Source organism: Cebidichthys violaceus, unplaced genomic scaffold (genome assembly GCF_023349555.1).
Source record: "Cebidichthys violaceus isolate CVI_PGR_0920_01 unplaced genomic scaffold, fCebVio1.0.p SCAF_26, whole genome shotgun sequence".
NCBI classification, from domain to species: domain Eukaryota; kingdom Metazoa; phylum Chordata; class Actinopteri; order Perciformes; family Stichaeidae; genus Cebidichthys; species Cebidichthys violaceus.
The window spans coordinates 3,543,802-3,571,080 of NW_027176439.1; the positions used below are offsets into that span (position 1 = coordinate 3,543,802).

A 27,279-nucleotide genomic window follows, 5' to 3' on the forward strand; every position below is an offset into this window, starting at 1 on the left:
TTTCAGGAAAGAGAAGCATAGTTTAGATGAAAGTGTGAAAACATAAACATAACTTTGAGTTACAAAAATATATATTTTATTTGTTTAGGTCTAGAATCGTCTAATTATCTTTCAAGTTGGGAAGAAATACTTAAAAAGGAGACAGTAAAAATTCAACTAAGCATGGTAATTAAATATCATAGCTAATTTGCCTTTTATCTCTAAAGAGGTAGAACATTAAAGGTTAAAATTCATCCAAATATGATGAGAAATGATGAAAAGTTACATAAAATCACTGTAAAGTCCTGAGGACAAAAAACCCCCAACCCTGATAAACTCATGCTAGCTATAGAAAAAGCATTCCAATACCCGCACTACCATACTATTTAGTATGCCACAATGGATTCAGTACTACCAACATATGTCACATGCAGTATACCAAACATACCAGGATGTTTTGTTGCAGTATGCAAGCCAGCAGAGTATTTCTGGCTGTTCTGACCCACAATCCTTCCTTCAATCTGCTGTGGATAAGTGAGCAAACAGGTCAAAGTTAAAATGTGAAATTATGATAAAATAGTCTTTGTCTAAATTGAGTGCATGCTGCAAGCTACAGTACACACTTTGTAAGGGCAGGATGCACTAAAAGTAAAAAGTATGCGATTTGGAAGGCAGTGTTTGTGTAGACTATACACGCACGTGAGTGTAGACATCCAAGTGTGTGTACGAACTGCGATTATTATATTAGGTGTTTTAATTTCCGCTCCTCCAAACGGGCCCTGAGACCGGCCGAAGCAGCGAGCCCACCGCAACTTTGCCGCCGATCTCGCGAGAGCGGCCCCTCACGGCGGTGCCTGGGCAATGCGATGCCGTTGCTGTTGCTGTGGGTTTGATTGACAGGAAACATGTCGGTGTGGTGGGAGCGAACCGGGATGCAGCTGCTGCCAAGGGAGACAGGGAGTACCTGCATCCAATCCTCACATCAGCACCTTTAAAACCACCAGGCTTCCCCCCCCCCCCGCCCCACCACCGCCACCACCACCGCCACCACCGATACGTCTGCTTATGATGCGCTGAACTGCTTCTCTTTTTTTTTTTTTTTTTTTTTTTTGTTCTTCTTCTAAACATCCATTTGAAACGAAGGGGGGGCACCCAATGGATGCTGTGGCAAACCGTGTAGTCCCGCTCGGTATCTTCGTACTGTGTTTGATTTAGCCTCCGACCACAGAGACACCTTGATGAAACAGCAGGAACTACGAGGATTTGTTGTTGCAATGGAGTCGACTCTCTCACGGCTCAAACCCCGTCTGTAAACCTACAACATCTTTTTTTTTTTTTTTTTTTTTTTTTTTTCATGGCGTTTCGCAGGTTGCTCTGTTCCGTGGGGTTCTCCACGTTTCTTTTCTGAATTTTTTTTTTTGTGTTGTTGTTTTTTTTTTTTTTTTTGGTTATTTAAAATTTTTATTCATTTTTTTTTTTTTTAAGTGCAAAGGGGAAATAACGACCACTGCTCGCAAAACTATGAACGAGGAGATGACAAAAAGCGAGGAGCAGCATCTTAGTTTGCAGAAAGCCTTGCAGCAGTGCGAGTTGGTGCAAAATATGATAGACATAAGCATTTCTAGTTTGGAGGGTTTACGGACCAAATGTGCCACATCCAACGACTTGACACAAAAAGAGATACGAACGCTGGAGGTAAGCACCATTTGAGCGGAATGACTGCATTTCTGCTGTGCATCTTCATCTAAAATCAATACGGGGGGCTGTCACCGTCTGCTATGTATTTCTAGGCCACTATGCATTTTTTTCTCTCTCCAGTACCTTTTCAACACTGCTTTTTTTCCCCCTGCTTTGTCGGCGTTGCCAATTGCATAAATGTGCAAAAAAAAAGATTTCCGCTAAAGCCTATGCTGCTATCTGTCTTGTGCAGTGCAATAAATCAGGAGGCTACGGGGCTGCAGTGGGCTGTTAAGAGACTTGCGCATTCTGCAGGTGGCGGGGAGAGAAGGTGGCTCTTCTCCATCAGAATAATATCTGAGGCAGCCGAGGCCTATAGGCAGCCCGTGTTTACAATCCATTACCAATGACAGCCTGCGCATCTGTCCTCGCGGGCGCACATCCAGGCCCTGCTGATACGCAAAGGCAGAGCGGATTGCTGAAATTGTTACAAAATATCGTTATCCTGCTTTAATTGGCCCGTGGGGTGTTCCGTAAATTGCGTTACGTAATGGCCACATAATATCCCGGTGTTGTGCTCGAGATACCAGACTGTCCGTTTTTTTTTTTAGACCACTTAAACCAGTCAACCCCCCCCCCCCCCCCCTCTCACACACACACACACACACACACACACACACACACACACACCTCACCAGTGAGAGGCTGCTACGGGACATAAAAAACAAAAAAAATATGCAATAAAGTGCGATAAGGTCACAGAAAACTCACCACTGAGCACTGCAGACAGAGCCCAGCGTTAAGGGCCTGTAAGAATGTTATGGTGATGCCTCGGGAGATTTAAACAAATACCATTAAGTGCGATAAGGTCGCCATAAACTCAGCACTGAGTTGTCTGCGTACCGTCAACACACTTTAGGCCCCAAGAGGGAATATAATTGAGATATAGCATGAAAAAAAAGAAAGAAAAAAAGAGTCGCTTGTGAGAGCCACACACTAACCCCTCACCCCACAGGAGCATGAGGCCGTATTATACAATATATATATATATATATATATATATATATATATATATATATATATATATATATATAAGCATATAGTGGTTAATATTGGCCCATTCAACGCTGTGCCGGAGCCATTAAGTGAAGTTTGTAAGTGTTGCACAGGCGGAGGACAGGAATCCAACAGGAGAGGGGACGGACATTCAGTACAAATGTGTGGCCAGCAATGAGCAGGCTACAGTGTGAAGATAAATGCCCACTATATATGTTCCCTGAATGGCTTTGCAAAGCATTGTGGGTCCTGGATTATTTGTTGTACGCGTGACAGAAATATTGTTTTATGTTGCAACATATTGATGTCAGCTTCTTTGTGGATAGATTTTTCTTGGCTATGGTTGTTACTTCACCATTTTTTCCCCTTGGCCCTCTATATATTAAAAGTAAAGATATCGCTGGATAATATATCCTTATTTTCTTTGCTTTTTGAAAATACACATTCGCAATCTTAAATCGTCAATTGTTTAATTTATTTTTCTGTTGACATACTGGCCTTTAAAAAAAGTGATGTCAATATCTCAAGTACTTTCAACTTGCAGTGTAGTGGGTGTTGTTTGTAGGCAGTATTGTTTGTATCACTTGTTGCACCAGACTGACATGCGTCCCGAGCATGAGGCATTGATGGGGAACACATTACTGGTGACTGCAGAGGGCAGTGATGCAAGGAATACATTGTTTGTATCTATTCAATTGGAGGGTATTGTAGCGTTTGCTATAAAGCATAATACTGGAACATCTGGCTTCGCTTTGATTGCACACTGTTCTTCAGAGTGGACCACGAACCTTTCTTGAACCCGTTTTATGGCTTCTGCAGAATAAGCAACCGTAAAAATGAGTTCCCATTTTATGAACTTGTTGGAACAAACTTTTGTCAGCGCACATAAGAACAAAACATTTTCCATCCCATTAACAGTTAACAATGTGGTGGTTGCTGTTGGACGCGGTTAATATGGTGTTTCCATTGACCTACGCTAGCAATTTGCTAAGTGAACTCAAGTTATTACCGAAATCTGCAGACGGTTATTTAAAAAGAAATGGTACAATCCAAAATTGGAGTCGACATTTATGACTTATGGCAAAGCATATAGACAGCAATGCAATTATTGTTTCACAGTTGTATTTACAGTGTTTTTCAGTCACTTGAGGGTGGAATAATTCCACGGCACAATGTCGGACACATAACCTAACGACGTGATAGAAGCTGAAGCTTCACCAGAAAGTCGACTTGTTACTCAACTCACAGACTCGGAGGCACGTTAGCGTTCATCTGTTTTGTTTGAAGTCATGTTTTTGCCCTTTTCGATGAATATAATGTCCAATATTCGCTCCGTTTTGGTCTCCATCAACGTGATGTAAGATATCGGTCTCTTTGGCTCCGTTGCATTCAGCAGCTGGTTGCTGTATCGTCTCTCTGTTGTTTGGTGCTGGGTGTGCTGTTCTCTTGAAAACAGATGTGTTCTGCAGCTGGAAACGGAGTTGATGAGAACAGAACATGTGGACTGTGTTTTTCTTTGGATTAATTTTGTCAAATTTTACATCTCCACTACCTCCTAGGATTCAAGGATCATTTATTGTCATTATGCAACACCGGGATGCACAACACATTTTCAACACACGAAAAACATGACAAAAATTTTAGTGCATTCCTGTAGTACATTTATACAAAATATAATATATATACATCATCAACACAAACATTTCTCTGGGCAGATTACATGGGCAACATGTTCAGGTTCAGGTTCAGGTTCAGGTTACTTTTATTTGTACCTGTAGGTAGACTTGGTTTGCAATAGAGAGCGAGGCATCCATCTCGACACACATTCCAAGTGCAAAGGTCAAAATATAACATTACATATTCGACATCAGGACCCTGTGGTCCAGTATCACCACTCTACTTCCAAGTATAGTGAGTCCCCAGGACTATTAATGTCTCAACTTATCGTCCCATTTACGATCGATCTCTCCCTCCGTTTTTACCTGCATAGAAACCAATGGTCCTGTGATGGTTTTTGACGTTTGTGGCTGATGTCCGGAAGCTTTAAATGAAGCAGTAACAGCGATTTACGCAGCAGAAACCTCCCCTGTTCAACTGCGACCACAAGTTGTGGTTTTTGATTAATACTGACTTGACCATGCTGTACTGTAGCACTTTTTACAATGAAATTAAGAAAGAAATAATACGCAGATTGCTTTATATGCCACTAGGACATCAGGTCATTTGTACTAAGTGTGTGCCCACCAGTCAAAATAATAGAAACGGCAACATGAATTCAGGTCAGAGTGAGATATTTCGGTATAGGCACGTACTGTTGTGGGCTGCGATTCTTCTGTTGGAACATTCCCCTCATAAAAATAACCTTTTATCAATACCTGGGAACCAGTACAGCATACGTAATATGGCTTGGGCTTCTCGCTCTGGATGGAAACTGCATATCAGCTTCATGTATTTTATTTAGTGGGATTTTTTTTTCCCCTCAGTAGAAATGAAACAAACTGAATTATGAACAACAGAAAAGAAACTCTAATTAGAAATGAATGAGAACAAAGGAAGACGCGCTCAACAGTTAACTCACGAGTGCAACAAAGGAGTGACTCCTGAGAACCGTCTAACCTTCTTCAAATCCTCCGAGTTGGAGAGCTTTCAGGTCGTCAGTCCTCTTATTGCCCTTAACGACGAATGAGTTGTCCACCCGGGGTTTATGATGAGGACCACAGTGACGTCAGACACACGCAAAGCCTTCCTTGTTAACCTGCCCCCTGATCATCATCGGGGGCTGTGTGTGTGTGTGTGTGTGTGTGTGTGTGTGTGTGTGTGTGTGTGGGGAGATTCCTCTACGACCTCGCTGCTTTCCGTCTCTATTATTAACCTGTAAGGACCCAGATTGCGCCACAATCTGATGAAGTGTTGATACTGGTTTCCATTTATACGATTATGCATTTTGCCGGCAGTATCCCTTGGATACGCTCGAATGATCCACGTGCATGATGCCTTTTTTTTTTTTTTTTTTTTTTTTTTTAGGCTTTTAAAGAGACGCAGACACATGATGGAGCATGTCATGCGATCCGGTTATGTAATTGGTGTAACAGAAAAGAGGGCAGGTCAAAACAAGTGTTGTTATTCATTTATATTCAAGCATATACGTGACAGGGTTTGTAATGTTTATTTAAGTGGCATAGGCTGCGGTTTCTCGCTTCAAAGGTGGAAAACATGGTATTTTTGATTACTGTAGCTCAGAAGGTTAAAGGGTTGATTGTGCTTGAAGCAAACTAGGTCACACAAAGTGTTGTCCAACCACGTCTGAAGGCACATGTGTGTGTGTGTGTGTGTGTGTGTGTGTGTGTGTACCTGTGGCCGCGCTCGAAGGGCTCATGAAAAGTCCACCTTTTTTTGAAGCCTTCTCTCGTCTGTATTGAACTGCATGATGTCCTGATGTCGGGCAAAAGGGGGAATGACGTGCGTAAACTCTCATAAAGTCTCTCCTTTAGGGCACACAAAAGGAAACGCTGCCTTACTTTCACACCTGTGGCCAATTGTGGGCATGATTGGTCACATTTCATCGCCTCTTCTGCTTCTAAGTTGACACGGCAAAGATGTCCAGGAGTTACGGAGCAACATTATCATTCATTTGATCAAAGAGAGTCGTTCTTTCTGGCCACTTTGCGTGAGTCCAATATTCACATCTACGTTTAGTTCTGTTTTTTTTTTCTTTTTTTTCCCGCCTGTTAAATGTGTTCACCAGCTCTGCTGTTTGGAGCTGAGCGTGTATTGAACACGTTGGTCATAGAGCTTTTGTCACTGAAAACAGCTGCCTGCTGTGGCTGAATTTCACCAATTTTAAGGAAGTGTATTACAAAAAAAAAAAAAATTGTAGTACAATTGTGCTATGTTTCTGCTTTGATATGGTTTATTTGTCTGACAATCACTTGTGTTCTCTTGCCATTACACTTTGCCTGAGCATGCCAGAACTTCACAGTAGCAATTAGATCATGAGGATCATTTGGTGTTTTGTTCCCTTCAAGTTTATGAATATGCTTTCAATTAGTGCATTGACTTAACATGTGTCTTTTCATTGTTCCTTTTTAACATACAAACCAGTTTGGTGGCTAAATTATTCATTTCGACAGTATGCTGCAGCTTCATTCATATGCATGTGTACATTCTAAGCTGCATGACTTTTAGTTGTGCCTTTTTATTGGAACTGAAGTTGAAGCCACAAATTGCACCAATCTTTGCTGAAATACCTTTTGTTGTGCTCTTGAATGAGCTTGAATGATTGACTGTAGTTTATCAGAACAGATAAAGCTGTTAAAGTCTGCTGTACATTCATTTAGGGCTTCACTTTGTCTGGATTAACTGGGAGTGTAGCGTTTGAGAAGAGGTCAATTTAGTGTGTGTCAAAGGGGGATAACGCTACACTTTAAACTTAAAGAAGCTCTCCATCATGTTAGGAAACACAAACGCTGAAAACCAGCATTTATTTACCCCCTTCTTTTTTATTTTTTTTATTTTATTGTTTTAAATTGAAAGAAATTTTGTCTTTTTAGTACATTTTGTCCACTTAACTTTTCTTACCTTGATTAATTTGGGGCTGTTTACTTTTTTATAGTAATAGTTTTATTAGTCTGTACTAAATATATACTCTTATTTATTTATTTATATATATATATATATATATATATATATATATATATATATATATATATATATATATATATATATATATACTGTACCAAATATATACTCTTACTTAATTTCATTTGAGGGGCAACATAGATAGCTAGATCCAACCTTGTCCGACTAATGTCCATGCAGTTTAAGGATAGCTTTGTCTTTTTGTTCAGAAAGCATTGATTGTTTTTCTAACTTGATGGTGTAAAAAAAAATACAAGCAGCATTATCACAGGGATTCTGCTTCAGTGCATGCAAGGGCAGAGACAGAAGGTAAAAATACTAGAGTGTTAGAAACAGGGAGACTTTTCAGCTTGTGGCTCGCTATTGTTAGCCTGCTAGCCCTTGCAGCTTATGCTTGTGCACCTGCTCACAGTACAGTATGTTCAGTCCCTTCTGGTTTTCAGCAAGGGAGTAAAGTTTGCCTTGCCCAATCTGCTCTGACTGGAGTTTTAGGATGGCGATGGCGCTTGGTGGATGGTGTTACACGCTCGATCAGGGCATCAAGCTCACGTTACCCGGAGGCTTCTGGCCACATTGTTCTCACTGAGCCGGGCTTCTTTAGTGCTCAGTGCAAACGGAACGTTTTCTTCAACAACACATTTTAAGTATATACACTAAAGATTAGAAACTCCCCTTTTCTCTTTCCCCTCCCTTACTTACTATAGTACAATTCTACATGTTTAGTCAAGTAAAGCCTTAATAACACTTGCGATTGTATTTCTTGGGAACGGAAGCTTTCTCCTTTCAGAGGAAACAGATCATTTACATTAAATTTGAAGAATATAATCAGTTGTCCGACTCTCTTGGAACTGGCTGCAGGGCTCCAGCTCAACCTCTATTTTAGGTTTAGAAAGAGTCATTTTGATGTCAGGTGAACCGTGATAAATGAGAGTTGCTTGCTTACTGAATGTTAAATGTATAATAGAAAGACAACTGTGCTAGAAGTGTTTTTTTTTTTAGAAGTTAGTTAGTTAAAAAAAAAGCTAGATTTAACAATTAATTCTTTGAACATGTGGCGAGCCTTATTCAATAGTTTTTGTGGGCCAGATCTAGTCCCCGGGTCAGTGGGTTGAGACTCCTTAAACAACACCAAGAGTCTGGAGTTACACTAGACTTAGATTGTGAAAAAGGGAGACGCACTTCAATGATAATAGAAGTATTGATTGAAACGTTTCTGTTCCGCTCTCTCCCTCACGCTCCCTATCACGCTCATCCTCCTTTCATTTGCGTTAAATAAGCACCAGCTACTTTATGCTTTGTAATGCTATGTTGTTGCATTCATGCCATAATCCTGTAAACATTAAAGTAAAGTAAAAATGCCAAGTTGCCAAATACTTAAATAAATGTCTTCTCATTTCAAGTAAAATAAGGGCTGGATTAAAGAATAACTGACATAACTGAAAACTTTCAAAAAATTTGCATCTTAAAAGGAAATAGTGCATAGTTACAAAATTATTTCACCTCAGGTTGATAGCAGAGCACCTCAAGGTGTCACTCAGAGAGAACCAGAACATTTTGATGTAGCATTTCAAAATTAAAGCCCTTCAAAATCTCATGCATGAGCTAACTTCAAATCACATTCATGAGACAATTTGTCTAATTTCAGATTCGATTTTTTTTTAGGTCCAGGGTCCGGATACAATGGCGTCTGGGTCCGGATCCGGACCGCGGTCCGCCTATTAGTGACCCTGCTTTATGTGTTCATGTTGTGTCTTTGGTGGTTTTGCTGCTTTTTGTGGTCGTTGTGAATCTATGTAGTCATTTTAAAAATGTCTTTGTAGTTTTTCTGTCACTTTGTAGTCATTTTCCATCTATTTGTAGTCGTCTTGTGTCTCTTTGTAGTCATTTTTAGTGTCTTTGCAGTTTCTTTGTTTGTCTTTGTCATTTTGTGTAATTTTGTGGTTGTTTTGCCTCTCTTCATCGTGGCCGTGAGGCTCTGTAGTAGGTCTCTTTGCGTGTCTTTGTAGTTGTTTTGGTCCCTTTTTGAAGTATTTTTGTGTATCTTTGTAGTCTCTTTGTGGTTACTGTGAGCCTCTTCTTGGTTGCTGTATGTATCTTTGAATTACATTTTGTTTGTGAAGGTTAGAGGGCCCCTGACACTTTTGTAAGAATATGATATACAGTCAGAAGTCAACACATTTAGCCAGGGTAAATGTGTGTTTCTCTGTAGGTGTTGACTGGGCAGTCACCTTATTGGGCAGAGCGTTAGTGGGCAGCTGCTGTAGGGTTTTCTACATTCAGAGGTGACTTGCGAGTCCCTCCTCCACTGGTTTCTACTTTGGTATGCACTGATGTAGGCCAGCACCGTCTAATTTCTAGCAGTCAGTTTGTAGGCGTATGTTTGGAACGGGGCCATCCAAATGTATCATCCTTGAGTCTTCGAGCATCACGTCACCCACTGTGGGCCTGGACATTTTAATTCCATCATTTTCAATCAGACCACTTGTAACAAATTGCTTCACTACAAATATACCTGCTGTGAATTCTGCCATGTCAACACAAGCAAAATATCTCCTCTTTAACGTATTAATTCTTCATGTTGCAATGTCACTGAAAAGATGTAAATGCAATTTGTATTAATATATCTGATTTAGTTTTGCAGCTATCTAATTCTTTAATCATTTAATCTATAGCATAAGATTCCGGGTCACAAAGGACAAATGGTGACAAGGTAACAGTGTTAGATGTTTGGAAAAAGGCTATTTAAGAGTTGTGAGTAAGCAAGATATATTCAGATCCTCTTTTTCAAGTAAAAGTGCTACAGTGTAGAAATAGTCTATTCAAAGTAAAAGTCTTGTATTCAAACTCTACTGAAGTCAAAGTTTTAAAGTATTATCTGCAAAATGAACCACATTGTCAAAAGTAGAAGTACTCATAATTACTAAAAAAGGCTGTAGTGGGCGTCATATTATTACATATTATATTATTACTGATACATTAATGTGTTCGTAACATTTTACTATTGCAGATGGCCATGATGGAGCTAAATGCTACTTACTACTTACAGTAGTAGTTTAATCTACAAAAAAATATTTGTGTGAAATCTGTAATGTAACTGTCAAAACAATATAGAGAAAAAGTGTTTCCCCTGAAATGAAGTGGAGTAGAAGTATAAAGTTGCATAAATCATAAATACGGGAAATACTGCAAAGTACAAGTACCTCAAAATTGCTAAAACAGCTAACGTTAGCCTGACTCTTGCAAACGTCTCTATAGCTTAGTCATTAACTCTTTGCGTCTCATTTATTAAATCTGTAGACAAACAGGAAAAATCAATTTGTGTTTTTTTTTTTAAGGGGAACTTTGTGCTTTATGTCTTGGGGGGGGGGGGGGGGGGGGGGGGGGGGGCAGTTACGGTTAAGCGCTTAAACACTGCTAATGCTGGAGATGCCTCACAGAAGTGCTGGGCAAATGCATGAACTGCTGTTTGTTCAGCGTGTAAGCCCTCATAAAACCACCGCATGCAAGTTAAACAAGCGAGATACAACATGTTACCTAGAAAAGTGCTTTTATTCGATCAAACATTACATCAGCGTTAGTTTCACACTCGCTTGACTGAGATCTGAGTTCTCTTTTTCTAGTTGTTAATGTATTTATTTAAGATCTATTGAGAATATTACGTCACATTGGTCTTTAATAACTTGTATATTATGTAGACAGAACTTCAAACTTGCTAACACACACACAGAGAGAACCTCTTTAAAGCGTCCGTCGCCTCTCACCCTTCACTCTGTCAGTCAGTAAGAGAAAGATTGTCTGTAGATTGTGTCGGAGTTAAAAACCTCGGTAAGCCTGTGCATTAAGATGACGGGGGGGGGGGGGGGGGGGGGGGGACGGACAAGCTGTCAAACTTTCTTCAAACATGCGGCCATTATGTACTTTTTGTACTTGACTTTGCTATTATTATCTAACAAGAGATGAGGACAAAACTCAAAGGACTTAAAGGATTTTCCTTTTTTATTGAAACAAAAATGGCTACAAAATGTGTAATAATCACATCAACTAAATCACATTGTTAGCACATACAAATTAATTTGCTCACTTTAAAGCTTATAAACACATTATGTCAGCATATGACATAAAAGAGCTGACTTTCAGTCTATTGATTCCCCCCCCCCACACACACACACACACACACACACACACACACACACACACACACTCTACACACATGTACACTCGCTACACACAACACACATTCTCTACACACTCTACACACACACACACACACACACACACACACACACACACACACACACACACACACACACACACAACACACACTCTCTACAGACAACACACGCACACAACACACACACACACTCTCTACACACACACACACACACACACACACACACACACACACACACACACACACACACACACACTCTACACACATGTACACTCGCTACACACAACACACATTCTCTACACACTCTATACACACACACACACACACACACACACACACACACACACACACACACACACACACACTCTCTACAGACAACACACGCACACAACACACACACACACTCTCTACACACACACACACACACACACACACACACACACACACACACACACACACACACACACTCTCTACACACACACACACACACACAGACACACACACACACACACACACACACTTTACACACAACATGTACACTCGCTACACACAACACACACTTGCTACACACAACATATACATACTCTATAGACACAACACACACACTCTCTACACACAACACACACTCTCTACACACAACACACACTGGCTACACACAACACGCACACTATCTACACACACACACTGGCTGGCTACACACAACACACACACACTCGCTACACACAACACACACACACTCTACACACACACATACACACACACACACACACACACACACACACACACACACACACACACACACACACACACTCGCTACACATGAAACAGAGCGCATTTGGGTCTGAAGCATTTGGGTTTGGAGCATTTGGGTTTGGAGCATTTGGGTTTGAAGCATTTGGGTCTGAAGCATTTGGGTCTGGAGCATTTGGGTTTGGAGCATTTGGGTTTGAAGCATTTGGGTTTGGAGCATTTGGGTCTGAAGCATTTGGGTCTGAAGCATTTGGGTTTGGAGCATTTGGGTTTGAAGCATTTGGGTCTGAAGCATTTGGGTCTGAAGCATTTGGGTCTGGAGCATTTGGGTTTGAAGCATTTGGGTTTGGAGCATTTGGGTCTGAAGCATTTGGGTTTGGAGCATTTGGGTCTGAAGCATTTGGGTCTGAAGCATTTGGGTCTGGAGCATTTGGGTTTGGAGCATTTGGGTTTGAAGCATTTGGGTCTGAAGCATTTGGGTCTGAAGCATTTGGGTCTGGAGCATTTGGGTTTGAAGCATTTGGGTTTGGAGCATTTGGGTCTGAAGCATTTGGGTTTGGAGCATTTGGGTTTGGAGCATTTGGGTTTGAAGCATTTGGGTCTGAAGCATTTGGGTCTGAAGCATTTGGGTTTGGAGCATTTGGGTTTGAAGCATTTGGGTCTGAAGCATTTGGGTCTGGAGCATTTGGGTTTGAAGCATTTGGGTTTGGAGCATTTGGGTCTGAAGCATTTGGGTTTGGAGCATTTGGGTTTGGAGCATTTGGGTTTGGAGCATTTGGGTTTGAAGCATTTGGGTCTGAAGCATTTGGGTCTGGAGCATTTGGGTCTGGAGCATTTGGGTCGGTCTTGGTGTTTTGTAATCTCTCCTTCACCACAGCTGCTCACCATCTTGTTATCTGAGTAAAGAAACACACTCTGTGACCTTTTTAGCAAGTGACATGTGACTTCTATGTGTACATGACGGCATAATTTAACGGCTGAGTGACTCAAATGCGTGAATAGGGATTTGGTTTCACTGATAATGTCATGTTGTGATAATCAGGTTAATCATCTGTGTGCATTGAAGTGGGCTCATAAAACCTGGAGGGGAATGCAGCTTTGGAATCACAGAATGTATCAGAAAGTGTGAATCATTTCCTTAAATCCATAAGGGACACAGTGTTTACCCTCTGAACACTTGGGTTCAGAAGCGCATAAGATATTTATTATGGTTGCATAAATAATGAAAAGGTCAGAGGTCAGGTCAGTACAAGTGAGCAACAGAATATTGCTGCCAAAGATGGTGGGATTCAGTGTATTTGTGTATAGTTATGGCCGCGGGGGATTAAAAGGTCTGTCTATGGTTTCTCAGCTTCTGTACTGCTAGAATGTTTAACTTTATCTCACCATTGATGTCCCATTTCAAGCTGAAACGCCATTATGTCACTATGAAAAGTTGCAGACAAAATAATGCAAAATTGCAAACCGATAACACAATATTACAAAGCAAACAACCAAAAAGACGTTAAACTGAGTTAATAATAATAAATCTCTTATGTAAAAATGATGTTTTAACAATTCAACGTCTCTTTCAAATAATACATAAAGTAATTTACTGATCTCACCAGGAACAGATGTCTGTGTCAACTATTTTCTTCCAAAAATTGTAATTAACATCAAATCTGTTTTAAAAGAATCAAGCTTTAAAATGCCACAAAAATCGTCAAAACCTCAGTGTTTTTTTTTTCTTTTAAATGTATTTTGTATCAATGGAGTTGAAAAACCATGACTGCAGCTCTATGTCCGGTTGCTGGTTTGAAATCTACAGAGATGAGGCTCCACCAAAACGCCTGACTTTGTCACAGAAAATGTGTTTTCCCTGTAGAACAGCAGTTGCTTGCACCCATAGACGTTAACATAAGTCTACAGGAGCTCACCAGGTATAACCACAGCTTTCAGCCACTAGCCACTGAGCAGCTCTACGGGAGTGAACGGGTGTTGAGTAATCTTAGCGGCCGTTGAGGGAACAGAGAGTGTTGCTCCGGTCATTCAGCCTGTCCATGGATTTCAGTGACTTGGCAGTAAACACTGTGCATTTCTGAGGGTGAGACTACTGCTGCTGTACATCTTAATGTCATATTTCAAGCACAACTTTGATCTGACTTTTTACTGGCTACTCTTGCCTTGATTTAACAAGATGCAATAGAATGTGCCTACCTTACAGCGACTTTATTCTCATTGGGTTTCTATTCATTGTCCGTCTTCTTTTTCATTAAAACAGGCCAGTTCTTCAGGACAGGCCCAGTCAACATAAACGTGTTGTTCTGATTCACAACGCAATTCATGTTTTAGTGATACAAAAATGAAGTCAGATTAGTTTTTAAATGATATCCAACTCTGCTAATTAAAGGTGTTTTCATGTTTGCATCAGATTTTATTTTTGAATGTTCTACAGTTATACAGTACAGGCAGTTTTCCTCAGAAATCACTATTTTTTTTTTTTTTTTTTTATGTGGAAACTTGAAATTGTGAGAAAAGGGTTCACCAGCATTAAAGACAGTGTAATGTGTTGGCAGCCCTCCCTCACTGTGTCTGTCCCTCTGGTTCTCAGGGGAAGTTGGTGAAGTACTTCAGCCGCCAGCTGTCCTGTAAGTGCAAAGTGGCCTTAGAGGAGCGCAGCGTCGAGCTGGAGGACTTCCCTCGCCTCGGCCACTGGTTCCGCATCGTCAACCTGAGGAAGGAGGTCACACAGGTAATGTGTGTCCCGTTTGAAAAAGACGCTCATCTCCTCTCCCAAAGTTACAATGTGAGAATGTAAGAGGCTGTAGCTGAATATCACAACCCTGGTATCTCATAACGCACAGATCAGCTTGATATTGTATATATAATATGCATAATAGCGCTTAAATTTCCAGGCATTTTTGCTCAATTGACAGGTGTCCTAGGCCATTACAGTCAGCTATGGTGTTTGAAGCTTGTTTGTTTTTAAAATATAGTTTTATATCTCATGTGTGGCAAGAGATTAACCCAAATCCATGCTTTAAAAAGTAACAGTCCGTGACCTCTTTCCACTTTTAACGTACGATGAACTGAAAAAGGTTACAATTTTCTCCACAACTTCTGCCAAAATGCCTCTGTAACTGTAAACCAAGTGTTCCCCGTGTTAACATGAGAGTGTACCGATGTGCGTTGTGTCTCATGTCGTGTGTGTGTGTGTGTGTGTGTGTGTGTGTGTGCTGTGTGCTTTGCAGGAGATGAGCCCAGGCGAGGTGACCCTGGAGGGCCTGCTGGAGAAGAGCGAGGAGCAGGTGTGCGAGCTGCTGCAGAAGTTTGGCGCCAACGAGGAGGAGTGCGCCCGACTCAACGCCTCCCTCTCCTGCCTCAAAAAGGCCCACCAGCTCGGTGAGGGTCCACCCGAAACACACACACACATCCATAGAAACAGCTGCCTTTAAACGTTTCCTGAAAGGAAAATACCAGTGTCCTCTAGAGATATCGCTATTTACCACGAATACATGCAAAAGTACATTCCTTATTTATTGAAAATGTAGTTTTTTTTTTTTAAATAACCTTCTATCTAGCTTGATGTTATACATTCTGTACAAGCTAAGAAAGATATTTATAAGAAGATTTTTTTCCATGTTTTGCTCTGGCAGTTTCTTGTTATTGGTGTCAGGTGATTGACAGGAAGTGTAGTGTACTATAATGTAAATACACAACAGACAGAAACAAAATAAAGCTCGATGTTTAGTGTGGGTAATGATATTACTCTAAAGTATTATTTGTATGGTACAAAAAGAAATGCCAGCAGTGATGTATTATGTAGAAAGGACAAACTAAACTATTGGTACAATTCTGGTGGTTTCACCCTTAAATACAAATCATATAAACTGTACTTAGATTCAGCTTTGACACTTTATTTCCTTGATTGATGCTGCCATTGATTATTCCCACTTCATTTATTTATACAAGATGATACAATAGTGTGTGTGTTGCTTTAGGTAGACGGTGCACCAGAGGGAACGCCTTTTCTCCCTCATTCATCATGTTTAAAAAGAAAAAGAAAAAAAAGAAAAAAGATCATTTCTGTCACCAAAGTTACATTATTATTGCAGGGTAACACAATTTGAAGCAAGGACTGTTGTGGAAACGATCTCCGTTGCATTGACGGACTTATTTTTGTTAAACGTATTTATTGTGGGTGTTTTATGCTCATGACACTATAATGAGGAAGTGAGGAGACACGCAACACAAATCTCCAGCCGGACTTAAACTAGGGATGTAATTAAATTGCAGTTAAAAATCTGCAATTGATAGCAACATATTCCATTCTTAAAATTGTCAGGTGTGTTCACTTACTACTTGTCCTTTTTTTTAAATTCTTTACTTTCTTGTATATCTTAAATGTATCTTTAAACACACCATAACTCGACAATATTTACTTGAGAAACACGTAAAGTGAGCTTAACTATGATGTCTTACTTCTGTCAAATATCTGCAATTTCGATTTTTATACAAACTGAAATACTAAATGGTTGAAAACACAGTACGCTTACCGAAACTGGCTCGCAGTCATGTAAAAATATTTACAATTCATAGTTAATGAGCCAGAACATACAAAGACACCGTTGTGACGCACGACATGAGGAAGCAGAAGGATGCTTGTTTACATCCTGCTATATTTAGCAACAACAAACAATTACCTCATTATCCTGCTCCAGACGAGACATGTAGACACGAGATGACGTCATTTCTTAATGAATTCAGAAAAGGAGTTTTTAAATACAGAGATGATAAGATTCAAAACTAAAACAGGAGTGGAAAACGGTGTTATTTTGTGTATCTGTATTAGTTATTAAGAGTGTAGTTCAGCACAGTAAAGGCTCAACCAGGTAAAACAACAAATGAAACCTAAAGAATATATATACAATATTAATGTCATATCACAAACATAGTGTACATTACCACATTATAAGTAATATAGAGTTCAGATTGTTTGTCAATGATGCAGATATTGAAAAAGAAAGCTTTGTTAGGACTATTATTCATCTACATATGTTATATGTAATTGTCGCAGTTTATTATTTCATGACACAAAGAAACAAAGTTTATTTGAATTCTTCAAAACATTTTGTATATGTATGATGTCTTTCTTTATGGACTATTAAAAACAAGACTACAATTTTTACAGCAGTCATCAGCTGTAGTTTGATGACTGTTGTGCATTTTTTTTTTCATAACAAACAGGTAAAAATTCATAGGATTTAACAAAGAAGCCACCTCATTTCTGATTTTAGTCCGAAAGCTTTGCCTTATTTAACTCTGCATTCATACAGTTTAATTAAAACCATTTCCATCTGTTTGATTGTCACATGTCGGTCAGTCCTTGAGATTACAGAATGCCCAGTACTGTTGGTCTATCTGTAGGTGGCACTGTTGTCCTCGTATGTTCAGCCACAGTGGTTCAGCCCTGCTCTTTTATTCTCAACAATCTGTAAATTAAACTGAATCGCTCGCGTGCCAGACGGTTCATGTTTTTTTTTTTTTATCAGAAATCAGACGCCACCTGTTCAGAGCAACAGCTTTCACGGGGTCCATAAATCCCCACTACGCTATTATGAATCATCATTACAGCAATCGTTGGTAGCGATTCAAAAGATTAGTGGGGGTTTCTGCATCAACTTCCTGTGTCACAGTCATGTGACCGTGTGAAGTAATCAGTAATGACTTATGTTAAGGAGGAACCCATGCGCTTACATGGAGGAGTCAGCAAACTCACTTTAACAGTTCAAGCTTCTGTCTTCAATGACTCAAACTGTTGAATATGAGGCAAAAAGTAGTGTGTCTGATGGGGTTTTTTGCTCTTTTGTACGGTGGCCCTGAGAGTTCAACATTCTGCAAATTAGAAAGAATGAAAATAGACACAACTCCAGCGTATGAAGAAACATCAAGACACACAACACAATGGAAGAGGACACTAACAAGCGATGCACACGGCTGGGACACGCTTGTTGTTGCCATAAATTCTGGTTTATGAGATTATTGAAGCGGACTGTCAGGTCAATGTGTTCGCACGATGCAGATATTATGGCTTGATAGTAAACAAAAGGCTGACACTAGGTTAACAGCGGATCGATTGTCTGTAATAACATATGAATCATGCGATCGCAATGTTTGAATAAGCAAAAAAATCTTTTTTTTATTTAAGATCTGTTACAACATCTCGGATGGATAGCCGTCTTCAATAACTTCATAATCCGCAAACGACAAGCGTTGAATGTCGCTGCAGTGTGCGTCACTTTTTAGTGTCCCCTGGAAACTGTGAAATTGGTGAAGATGTTTTTCTCATTTGATCTAGTTATGTTTATATGCATTTGTTTTCTTAATTTGCACATTTGAGCTCTCGGGGCCACCAACTTTTTACATCATTTGAAAACTTCACAGCCTCTCCTTTACAATTGTTAAAATGTTAAATTATAATGTAACATAAAGTATTAATTATTATAATGTGTTTTCCACTAGTTACGATTGGAGTCACTGCTTGTAAATCCACATAAATCTTATATCACATAAACCCACTTACATTCACCCTGAGCAGAGCTCTAATCGACCGGGCTGAGTGGAAACACCTGAGGATGTGCAGGGCCTTTAAAAGCCCTTTAATGCACGTATGCACTCTGTTGTCCTGCAGGGATGCATGTGTTTTCATCCACAGAGACCCACTGTAATTAACGCTGGCAAAAACATTAAAGCCCCATGTTTGTAGTGCAAAAAAAAAAAAAAAAAAAAAGGAACAGGTTGCTGTTGTAGAAGTTTAAATCTCACTAAAAACAAGTAATTGAATATTCCTGCTTAAAATAGAGTTGATGGTTAATGCTGTCCACAAGGGAGCATATTGTAAAGGGCTGGGGATCGAACCACTAACCCCTGTGATGAGTGGACGACCCACTCTCCCTGCTGAGTGAATGTGCAAATTTTGGTGTTGTTTATTTGGCAAATATGTTGGAGGGGCTTAAATTGCTTCATTGGGCCAGGTGTCATTTGATGGCATGCGTCCAAAAATTTGGCATTTTCTCTCCTATTTTGTCGCTTAAAGCCACATTTCTGTTGTAAGATCTTTGTTTTTCCACCATTATGTTCCTAAAAGTTAACTCAAAGATGGTCTGCCGGTATATATTTTGTTTGTATATTTTGTGGCTTTTACCAGACAGTGTGGACCTGCTAAGGCATTTGCTGTGATGCCACAAGTGCATTTCTTTTGTTTCGTGGTTGCACACCAGGTGGCGTTACAGGCCGCACTTTGTTTTCCGTCTGGGCTTTTGCAATGACAGAAATGAACCAGAAGGGGGCAGTAGAACATCACCAGAACTGGGCTGTTCGCTTTAGAAACGACCTTTTGTAAACCCATTTGATAACATATCTGTTTCTCCTCCACACACACACACACACACACACACACACACACACACACACACACACACACACACACACTGTTCTCTAACAGATGTCCTTTCAGACGGAAGGCTCTGCTGAATAATTAACCAAATTGACTTGATGAGTAGTTTTTCTTCAATGTGCCCTTAACAAAACTGTATTTATTAAAAGAGTGTTTTATTAGAAGAGGTTTAACTTGGCTATTCTTCAAAGCATTTTAAAATTTTTCTTTCTTTTTTTTACGTGTTGAAAAAGGATTCAGGCATTCAGACGAACAAAGCTCAGCCCTAAAAAAAAAAAAACAGGCTCTTTGTGATTCTGCAGGTACACAGCTGGCCTCTCGAAATATTCACACCTCTGTGCTGCTCATTTGCTGGAGTTGCCCACCACCTGTGTGCTTCCATTACTTCCTCTCTTTCTGTCTCATGAGTAGGGGACGGAGGCGGTTGTTGTGTTCCAGAAAGGCCGACAGACAGGCGTGCGTCCTCTGGCATGGAGTCCGTCAGGGTGTCCCAGCCGCCCATGCCTCAGTCCAGCTGGGTTCAGACCAGTCAGGCCTCATGGAGCCTCTGGAGACACCCCCCCCCCCCCCCCCCCCCCCCAGTTTCCTCTTGCACCTGATTCCGAATCAGAATGAGGGGGGGAATAATACAGTTTAGAAATGGCAATAACTAAATCTTATGTCATTTATCTGATCTGGACCTACTTAAGCTGATGCTCCACAGCCTCCCTCACATTTAGTGGCTATGACCACTGCAACTATAGCGCAACCAGGTAACAGAAGACATTTGTCCAGCTGCTGAAGACAATTTGTCCAGCTGCTGACTGTCTTCTTCTTCTACCCAATGCCCTCTCACTGCGACCCTGAAATGGAGAAACACTGTATGAACGAGTTATTGGCAGCTCTTTCTTCTAGAATTTGCTGGAATACTGTTTACTACTTTATTGTCAGTTCTGTACATTTTCTTTCTCAGCATCTACACATTGTTTCTAGCAGTGACAGCTGGTTTTAAATTTGAATGTGGCGTTCTCAGACAGCTCGTCTGTTCCCTGTGATCATCCAGGCGCTGTCCGTGGTCCTTAACTGTTGACCTGTAAAGTGTTTCTTACAGCATGACATATCCTACTCCAGTTTTCCTCAACGGGGGGATTTGCTGTCTTTGAGGTGCAACAACAAAGATCCTGAGGCGTTACAGCGCTGACTCCTTGTGACGTGAAGAGTCTGGTCTCACCAGGACTCGTCTGGGGCTCCCTGTTGGTTTAGCAGCGTCCGTTCTGGTCTTAAGTCGAAGAACCAAAAACCGGTCGCGGCATCGACTGGGACTGTCGCTTGTTGAATGATTCCTCGCCGAAATGCTCACATCACTTCTTCGATCTGTTGTCATGACGATCCATACAGCACAGCTATCAGTTTTGATGTCCCATCTGTGTAAAAGTTTTATTTCTAATATATAGAAACTGTCTTTTGTAATCAAGAGGGGTTAAAGGGGTTGGTTGGAGATAATGGAGGTGACCCACAGAAACATCTTTGAATAGAGATATGGGTTATAATTCCCCAACCACACACACACACACACACACACACACACACACACACACAAAAAGGCCATGAGATGTGGTTTAAAGCTTTGGAAAAAGCTGTACGTTTAAGTTGTTTCGTCAAACATATTGGTATTACATCAATGCTTATCTCCTGTATGGACAGAACTCTTGACCGTGAAGGTCTGGGCTTGTTTTTGTATTCCTCCGCGTTCGTTTAATTTCGTCACCGTCTACTTCTCTTTCCTCTCTCCTTCTCCTGTCTTTATTTTTGTATTTTATTGTTCGTCATTTTACTCCGCTCTCCCATCTCTGGCTCTCCAAAGGCAGGGGTCTGACCACAAAGAGCCACTAATGGGCTCTCTCTAAAAAAAAAAAAAAAGAAAAGGGGGGCTTGGCTAGAGATGTGTGAACGCGCCACGGCAACACCGCCACCACACGGAGCGGTGGGAGGCACTTTCAGCCGAGAGAAATACATGCTGTGTGGCAGCGCTCTTCATATTCTGACCCAGATGGAGCTCCGAGAGGGAGATATGTCATCGCCGTGTGTGTGTGTGTGTGTGTGTGTGTGTGTGTGTGTGTGTATATATTTATGTATATGCAAGACTAAAAGACATGCATGTGTTTTTAAGGGTCACACTGCCACATGAGAGCGTTTCGTACTCACACACTGCGGAGGATGTTCTTGCATCTTTGAGTCTTTTTAAAGACTTATATTTTTTTTCTATTAAAAATCTGGAGGTTGTTGCAGAAGTACAGATATATTCAACCATCATGAATAAGAAGAGCCCAGAAGAGGATTTACAGATTTATGCCACATGATTTTATTTTATTTTTTTCCCCCAAAGAAAATATGTTGATCCAGTTTATGAGTCATCAGGAATTATGTTAAAATTGGCAGACATGGACGTTCATATACTTTACGGTCTTGGCAGTTATATACGTCGCATAAGCGGAGCAAAAGAGAACACAATGAGTGAATGTGTATGTTGCTCGGTGGTGTAACGGCGGAGGAAGGAAACTAATGCAAGTTAATAGAATTTTTTTCACTACAGGCTCTTGGGATTGCAGTCCGCGAGTCGCGATGAGGATGAGTCATACGATTCAGAGGCAGCCGGTCGGTCCTTTGTGCTGCAATATACACACATTATCCAGCCCGCCCCTGTAGACAAGTGTACACACACACACACACACACACGCACACACACACACATTTTCATATGGACAATTTCTTGAATATGAGTTCAGGCTTGATCAGGCTAATAGTGTTGATCTTTGCTTAGCACGACAGGTCTCCTCGATGCCTTAGCTTTAGTAATCTTTGATAGCAGAAAGGAATGTCCCCGTGCCCTTCTGACAGCTTTACATGCGTACAAACACCTAATTGGCTTCAAATGCCATCATCAGGAAAAAAAGGAGACGAAGAAAGGCACAGAATATGAGAGAGAGAGAGAGAGAGAGAGAGAGAGAGCAGATCGGGGGGAGAGGGAAGGAGAAGTGAAGGTGGCATGTGGTGGGAGGCAGGACGTGGAATAACATGAGAGAAAATTAGGGTGAGGAAAAAGAGGCAGCGACGACAGGAGGTGAAGAAGAAACGTTGTCATGTCGAGAAGAAAAGAGCAGATGCAACGGGGAAGGAAAAACGACCAGGAGAAGCATTGACCGAACCCCCGACACCCATCTTCCTGAGCACCCCTGGGTGGTCCTTCTTGGCCGTTTACTAATTAGCCGATTCTAACGCAGAGTCCCACTGATTACGCCCGCAAGAACGTCCACAAACCCTCAACTTAAAAGAGTCGAGATTTAAAAAGGGACACCGCAGCTATTGAACGCAGAAAATGTCCTGTTTACTCTGGCAGTAAGATAAACCGGCTCGTGTCCTGGTGGCATTTCACTGCCATTTAGCCCAAAGAAGCCACGCCCCTAGAGGTAATTAGTCAAATTATGAGGCTGATATCTGCCTTTCTCAAAGCCTCACTGCGCGGTTCAAGATTGTGTCATTAATGATGTTGCTTTTGTGCCGTTTGCATCAATCCCCGCAGAGGAGAAGCGTAACGCGTCAGCTGCATTGTTTGGATTTGACAGTTGATGCGGAGACGCATTGGTTTTCAGGCGAAAGGAGAGAACGGAGGAGTGACTGTGATGATGTGGCTCCAGAATGACCTCTGAAGTTATGCAAAAAATGCAAAAACAGCATTTGCTAATACCAGTGTTGTGGTGCTCTGGGTCTCGAGAAGAGAGATCCACCGACGCCAATACTTAAAGAGATCGTTTTTTTTGTAAAGTATGAATTGGAATCAGTTATGATTTTAGTTAAATATGACTTTAAGCATCTTAAAGAAAAGTAGCAATAAAGTAAATTAAAAGTAATGTGAATTCAGCAGCAATAGATAAACTTCAAGCCTAAATTAAAAAAAAAAAAGATTCTATCACAGCTCTGCATGGAAAGTAACTTCTAAAACTTACTTTTTTTAAACAAGCCCCACAAATTAACTTAAGGAGAACTTGAGATCACGTGAAACAAGAACATTCACAAGTCAAGTCTTGTTACTATTTCACTGGAGCAGTTGCTAAGATACTAGTGCACTTGATGAATTGATTCATTGCTTGAAGCAACAGTTTTCATGAGCGTGATTAAAGTTCATTGCTTCCCTCGCAGAGAAATTTCACCTGGGTTTCAGCTTGAAGCGCGCTGTCAAAGGCATTTTGAAAGTGTGGCATGCCGGAAGATAATTACCAAAGGGAAGCTCGTCGTTTAAATCAAAAGGTTATTGGTCGACGTTTTAAAAAAAAAAAGCAAAAAAAAGCAGCTATCTTGCTAATTCTGAAATTGGACAGTACAAATTGGCAACTCGTGTGTCAGGTGTTAAGACGCTAGACTGGACTAAAAGCAGCTTTTCTCTTGCCTCTCTCATCTGCAGTTGGAATCTCGGTGGTTTGGACCCTTTAATGGCCGTCGATTAGTTTCAGTCAAGCTGAACTTTTACATTTCTGAGTGGCCTGTTGTGGCTTAATTCCTGCTAATAAAGGAGGCTTGATTGAGCGTCCCCCCCCCCCCCCCCCCCCCTCGTCTTTCTTTACACATGCGGACGATCCCGTGGACCCTCTCGTCCCTCTCGTCCCTTCTGCACCTTGATGTCTCCCTGAAGGGGTTTTTTTTTTTTTTTTTTTTTTAGGGTTGAGATGGCGGCCTCTTAATGCGGGTTCAGCCACAAGTGTGAGCTTGGTCCTCAGGGAGCCGCACGGAGAGCAGAGCGCCAGCGCCAGCTCCACTCGAGAGACCCTACTGACTAATATCCATAGGCTTGAGTTACAGTTGTTCAACAAGGTGCATATTCCAGAGACTAACCCTTGTAAATGTGATGTGTGTTTCTGGAGCATCGGTCGATGCAAATTATAATAATGTGGCTACATTTCTTCAAACGTAACCGCTCAAGTTTCACATTACGTACTGTCGACTTTTCACGCAGACATGTTTGGTGCGGAGGATCGATGTCTAGTGTTGAAAATGCTTCCGTGGCGACCGGAGAGACAACACAAGGTTCACTGAAAAACGTCAGCCAGAGAGCAGAAGTATCATAGTCTTATTATTAAACACTGGTTTTATAGTGTTCTGTTTGGGTTACTTTTTTCCACATCCCTTCACATGTTTGCTCCTGTTTGGTGGATGTGTCGTGTGTAAAACTACAGAGATCACAAATTAGGAGTTGCCGCAGATTTTTGGCCTAAACTGATTGTTCAAATAATTTGTTCTAAAGAGAAACCCACATGGGTTTGTGTCTATTTCTGTAGCTCGCTTTGAAGGCTCCCAATGGACGAGTAACGGCTGATTTGAGAAGGTGAAATGAGGAGTTATCTCTACGATACCCGAAAACCTAAATACGGTGACAGCTGACTGGAGTTCTCTGCCATCATTGCGGTTGTTGTTGTTGTTAAATTATTCAGTTTGAGCCAACTATACATTTCATTTACAGTGAATGAACGCGGTGCATACAGTGTGCACCAGCAGACAGCAGCGGTACTTCTGCCCCCCCCCCCCTCAATTGAATATTAATTTTCATATTCAAATATCTTTTTTTTTACTATTCACATATAAACAAATATTGGTTGACAGCCCTACATTGTACTTCTTTAACATATGCAAAAAAAATATAAAGATAAAAAAATGTAATACTCTGCATTCTTTTTCATTGCCAAAGCCTACAGTTCCCACAATGCAATTCGACCGCCGATAGTGCTGCAGAGTGAGGTGACGATTCTCCCTTTCACATTACTGTACATGCAGTCATGTGACCCATTGTTAACACAGAAATGTACAGTTTTTAACGGCTTAAAATAGATAAATAGGTTATGGAACCTTTTACTTTACTAAACAACCCCCAGATGTTCTGTGACGCAGCTGCTCATTGTCTGTACTTATGATTTATGATTCAACCAGGAGACTTAAAACGCCCAAGTGCTGAAATTGACTTTGACCTCAGAACCACGGATGTCCAAAGTCCTCCCACTTTGCTATTCTATTCAAGAAGACAACACGTGACATAACCTTTGCTTTTAAGGTTCTCTGAGAATCAGTCAAAAGAACTACATTCATTTGCTGCAGTATTATCAATTATTACAACCTGCCAGCCGCAGGACACGGACAAAACCACTGTTTCTGTTAATACAACATGCTTCAGTAGCGCCAAACATAACCTTTGCTGAATGAAAACTTGCATAATCTTTTTTTTGGGGAGGTTTGAATAAGAATTTTTAAAGTGTATTTAAAAGCAAAAAAAACCCGAGACCCTTGAAAAGCCCTGTATTTTGTGTCCCTTGTGTCTCTGCGGTCGTCTCTTCCCGCCGCTCGTCGTTCCTCGCGGCCCTCTTCTTCATAACATTACAGAATAGGAAAGGCCGCCGGCTTTTTCCCCGCATCAAGTTCATCAACTCCACCGGGACCTTTTATGGGAGATATTTTCCGTGCTCCATTTGATGTTGCTGGTGTCGACATTGTGTTTGAAGTTTGTGTTTTTGACGCTCATAGTTCCTCAGAGACACTCAAATAATGACACAAAAACGAAAAACAAAAAAGTGTTGTTGCCAGAAATTTGCATTCAAAATGTGACTTGGCGGTCAATAGCGTTTTTTTTTTTGAAGATTGTGAGGTAAATGTTGCCCAGAGTCATGTATGAGTTGCTGCGTCTGCTGAGATGTACCCAGGATCAATTCTACCGACATTATGTTTTGTTTTGCTGAACAGCCTCGTGGCTATACATAACTGCAGATGGAAAGACAAGTAGGATGCTGCAGACTTTTTCAGCTGTGTGCCTGCTAGATCAATAAACACATTCTTATTTTTTTTATTTTTTTTTTGTCTCTTTCTGAAGAACAACTTGAGGAGGATAAATTGCACAGTAATGGAGGTAAAGTATTGTCATCTGAGTTCAAAAACACTCATTTTGGCTGCTCACCGTCAATTATTTTTTGCATCTGCTGCTCTCTCTGTCTCATTCAACAGAAAGTTTAGTTTCGGTAGAAGTCGGCTCGTGTTATGACTCATGCCGCTTTGACCTGTTCTGTTTTGGTGCAGTCCTCCATTTTTTTCCCTCGCTCTCTTGCTCCATCCATTCATGCTTAATCTGCTCCACATCAGCGGCGTATATGAACACCACTGCGCTACATGTTCCCCTCAGATAACAGCGGCGTTAATCTTCATTAACCCAAATTGAGCGTATTTGCTGGTGGTGAATACCCGCCGCTGCTCTTACTGCTGCAATCGAGAAGTCGAGCTAATGGGTGTTTTAGCATCAAGTGCATGACGAGAACCACTTTAGTTTAACACGAGACACCATATTACACAGAAGTGTTCCCCCCAAATTATGAAATACAGTAATAACTTACTGACTTTGACACGTTATCCCCTGAGATATCTACAATGGTGATACCAATTCAACAGCAACATTTTTATTTCATAAGAACAAGGTGTCAAGAGTTTTCGTAGGGACTAATTCTTCAGTAGCAAGTAGTTCCAATGAAAGTTATTAATGGAGGTTAATGGATTCTCCAGAGTAACT

At 40.9% G+C, this 27,279-nt stretch overlaps 1 protein-coding gene across 2 annotated transcripts in view; it reads left to right on the forward strand.

Annotated features, from left to right (window-relative positions):
* Positions 1–1,087: 1,087 nt before the first annotated feature.
* The window catches only part of ksr2 (kinase suppressor of ras 2), a 100,419-nt gene continuing 74,227 nt past the window's right edge, over positions 1,088–27,279 (forward strand). The window contains exons 1-4 of one of the 2 annotated variants that reach the window (XM_068720807.1): positions 1,088–1,674; positions 14,862–15,002; positions 15,502–15,652; positions 26,593–26,628. In XM_068720807.1, the coding sequence (XP_068576908.1) occupies positions 1,501–1,674; positions 14,862–15,002; positions 15,502–15,652; positions 26,593–26,628 (502 nt within the window). In that variant the 5' untranslated portion in view covers positions 1,088–1,500. The remainder of the gene's footprint in view (positions 1,675–14,861; positions 15,003–15,501; positions 15,653–26,592; positions 26,629–27,279) is intronic. The other variant, XM_068720808.1, reaches the window with a different exon arrangement.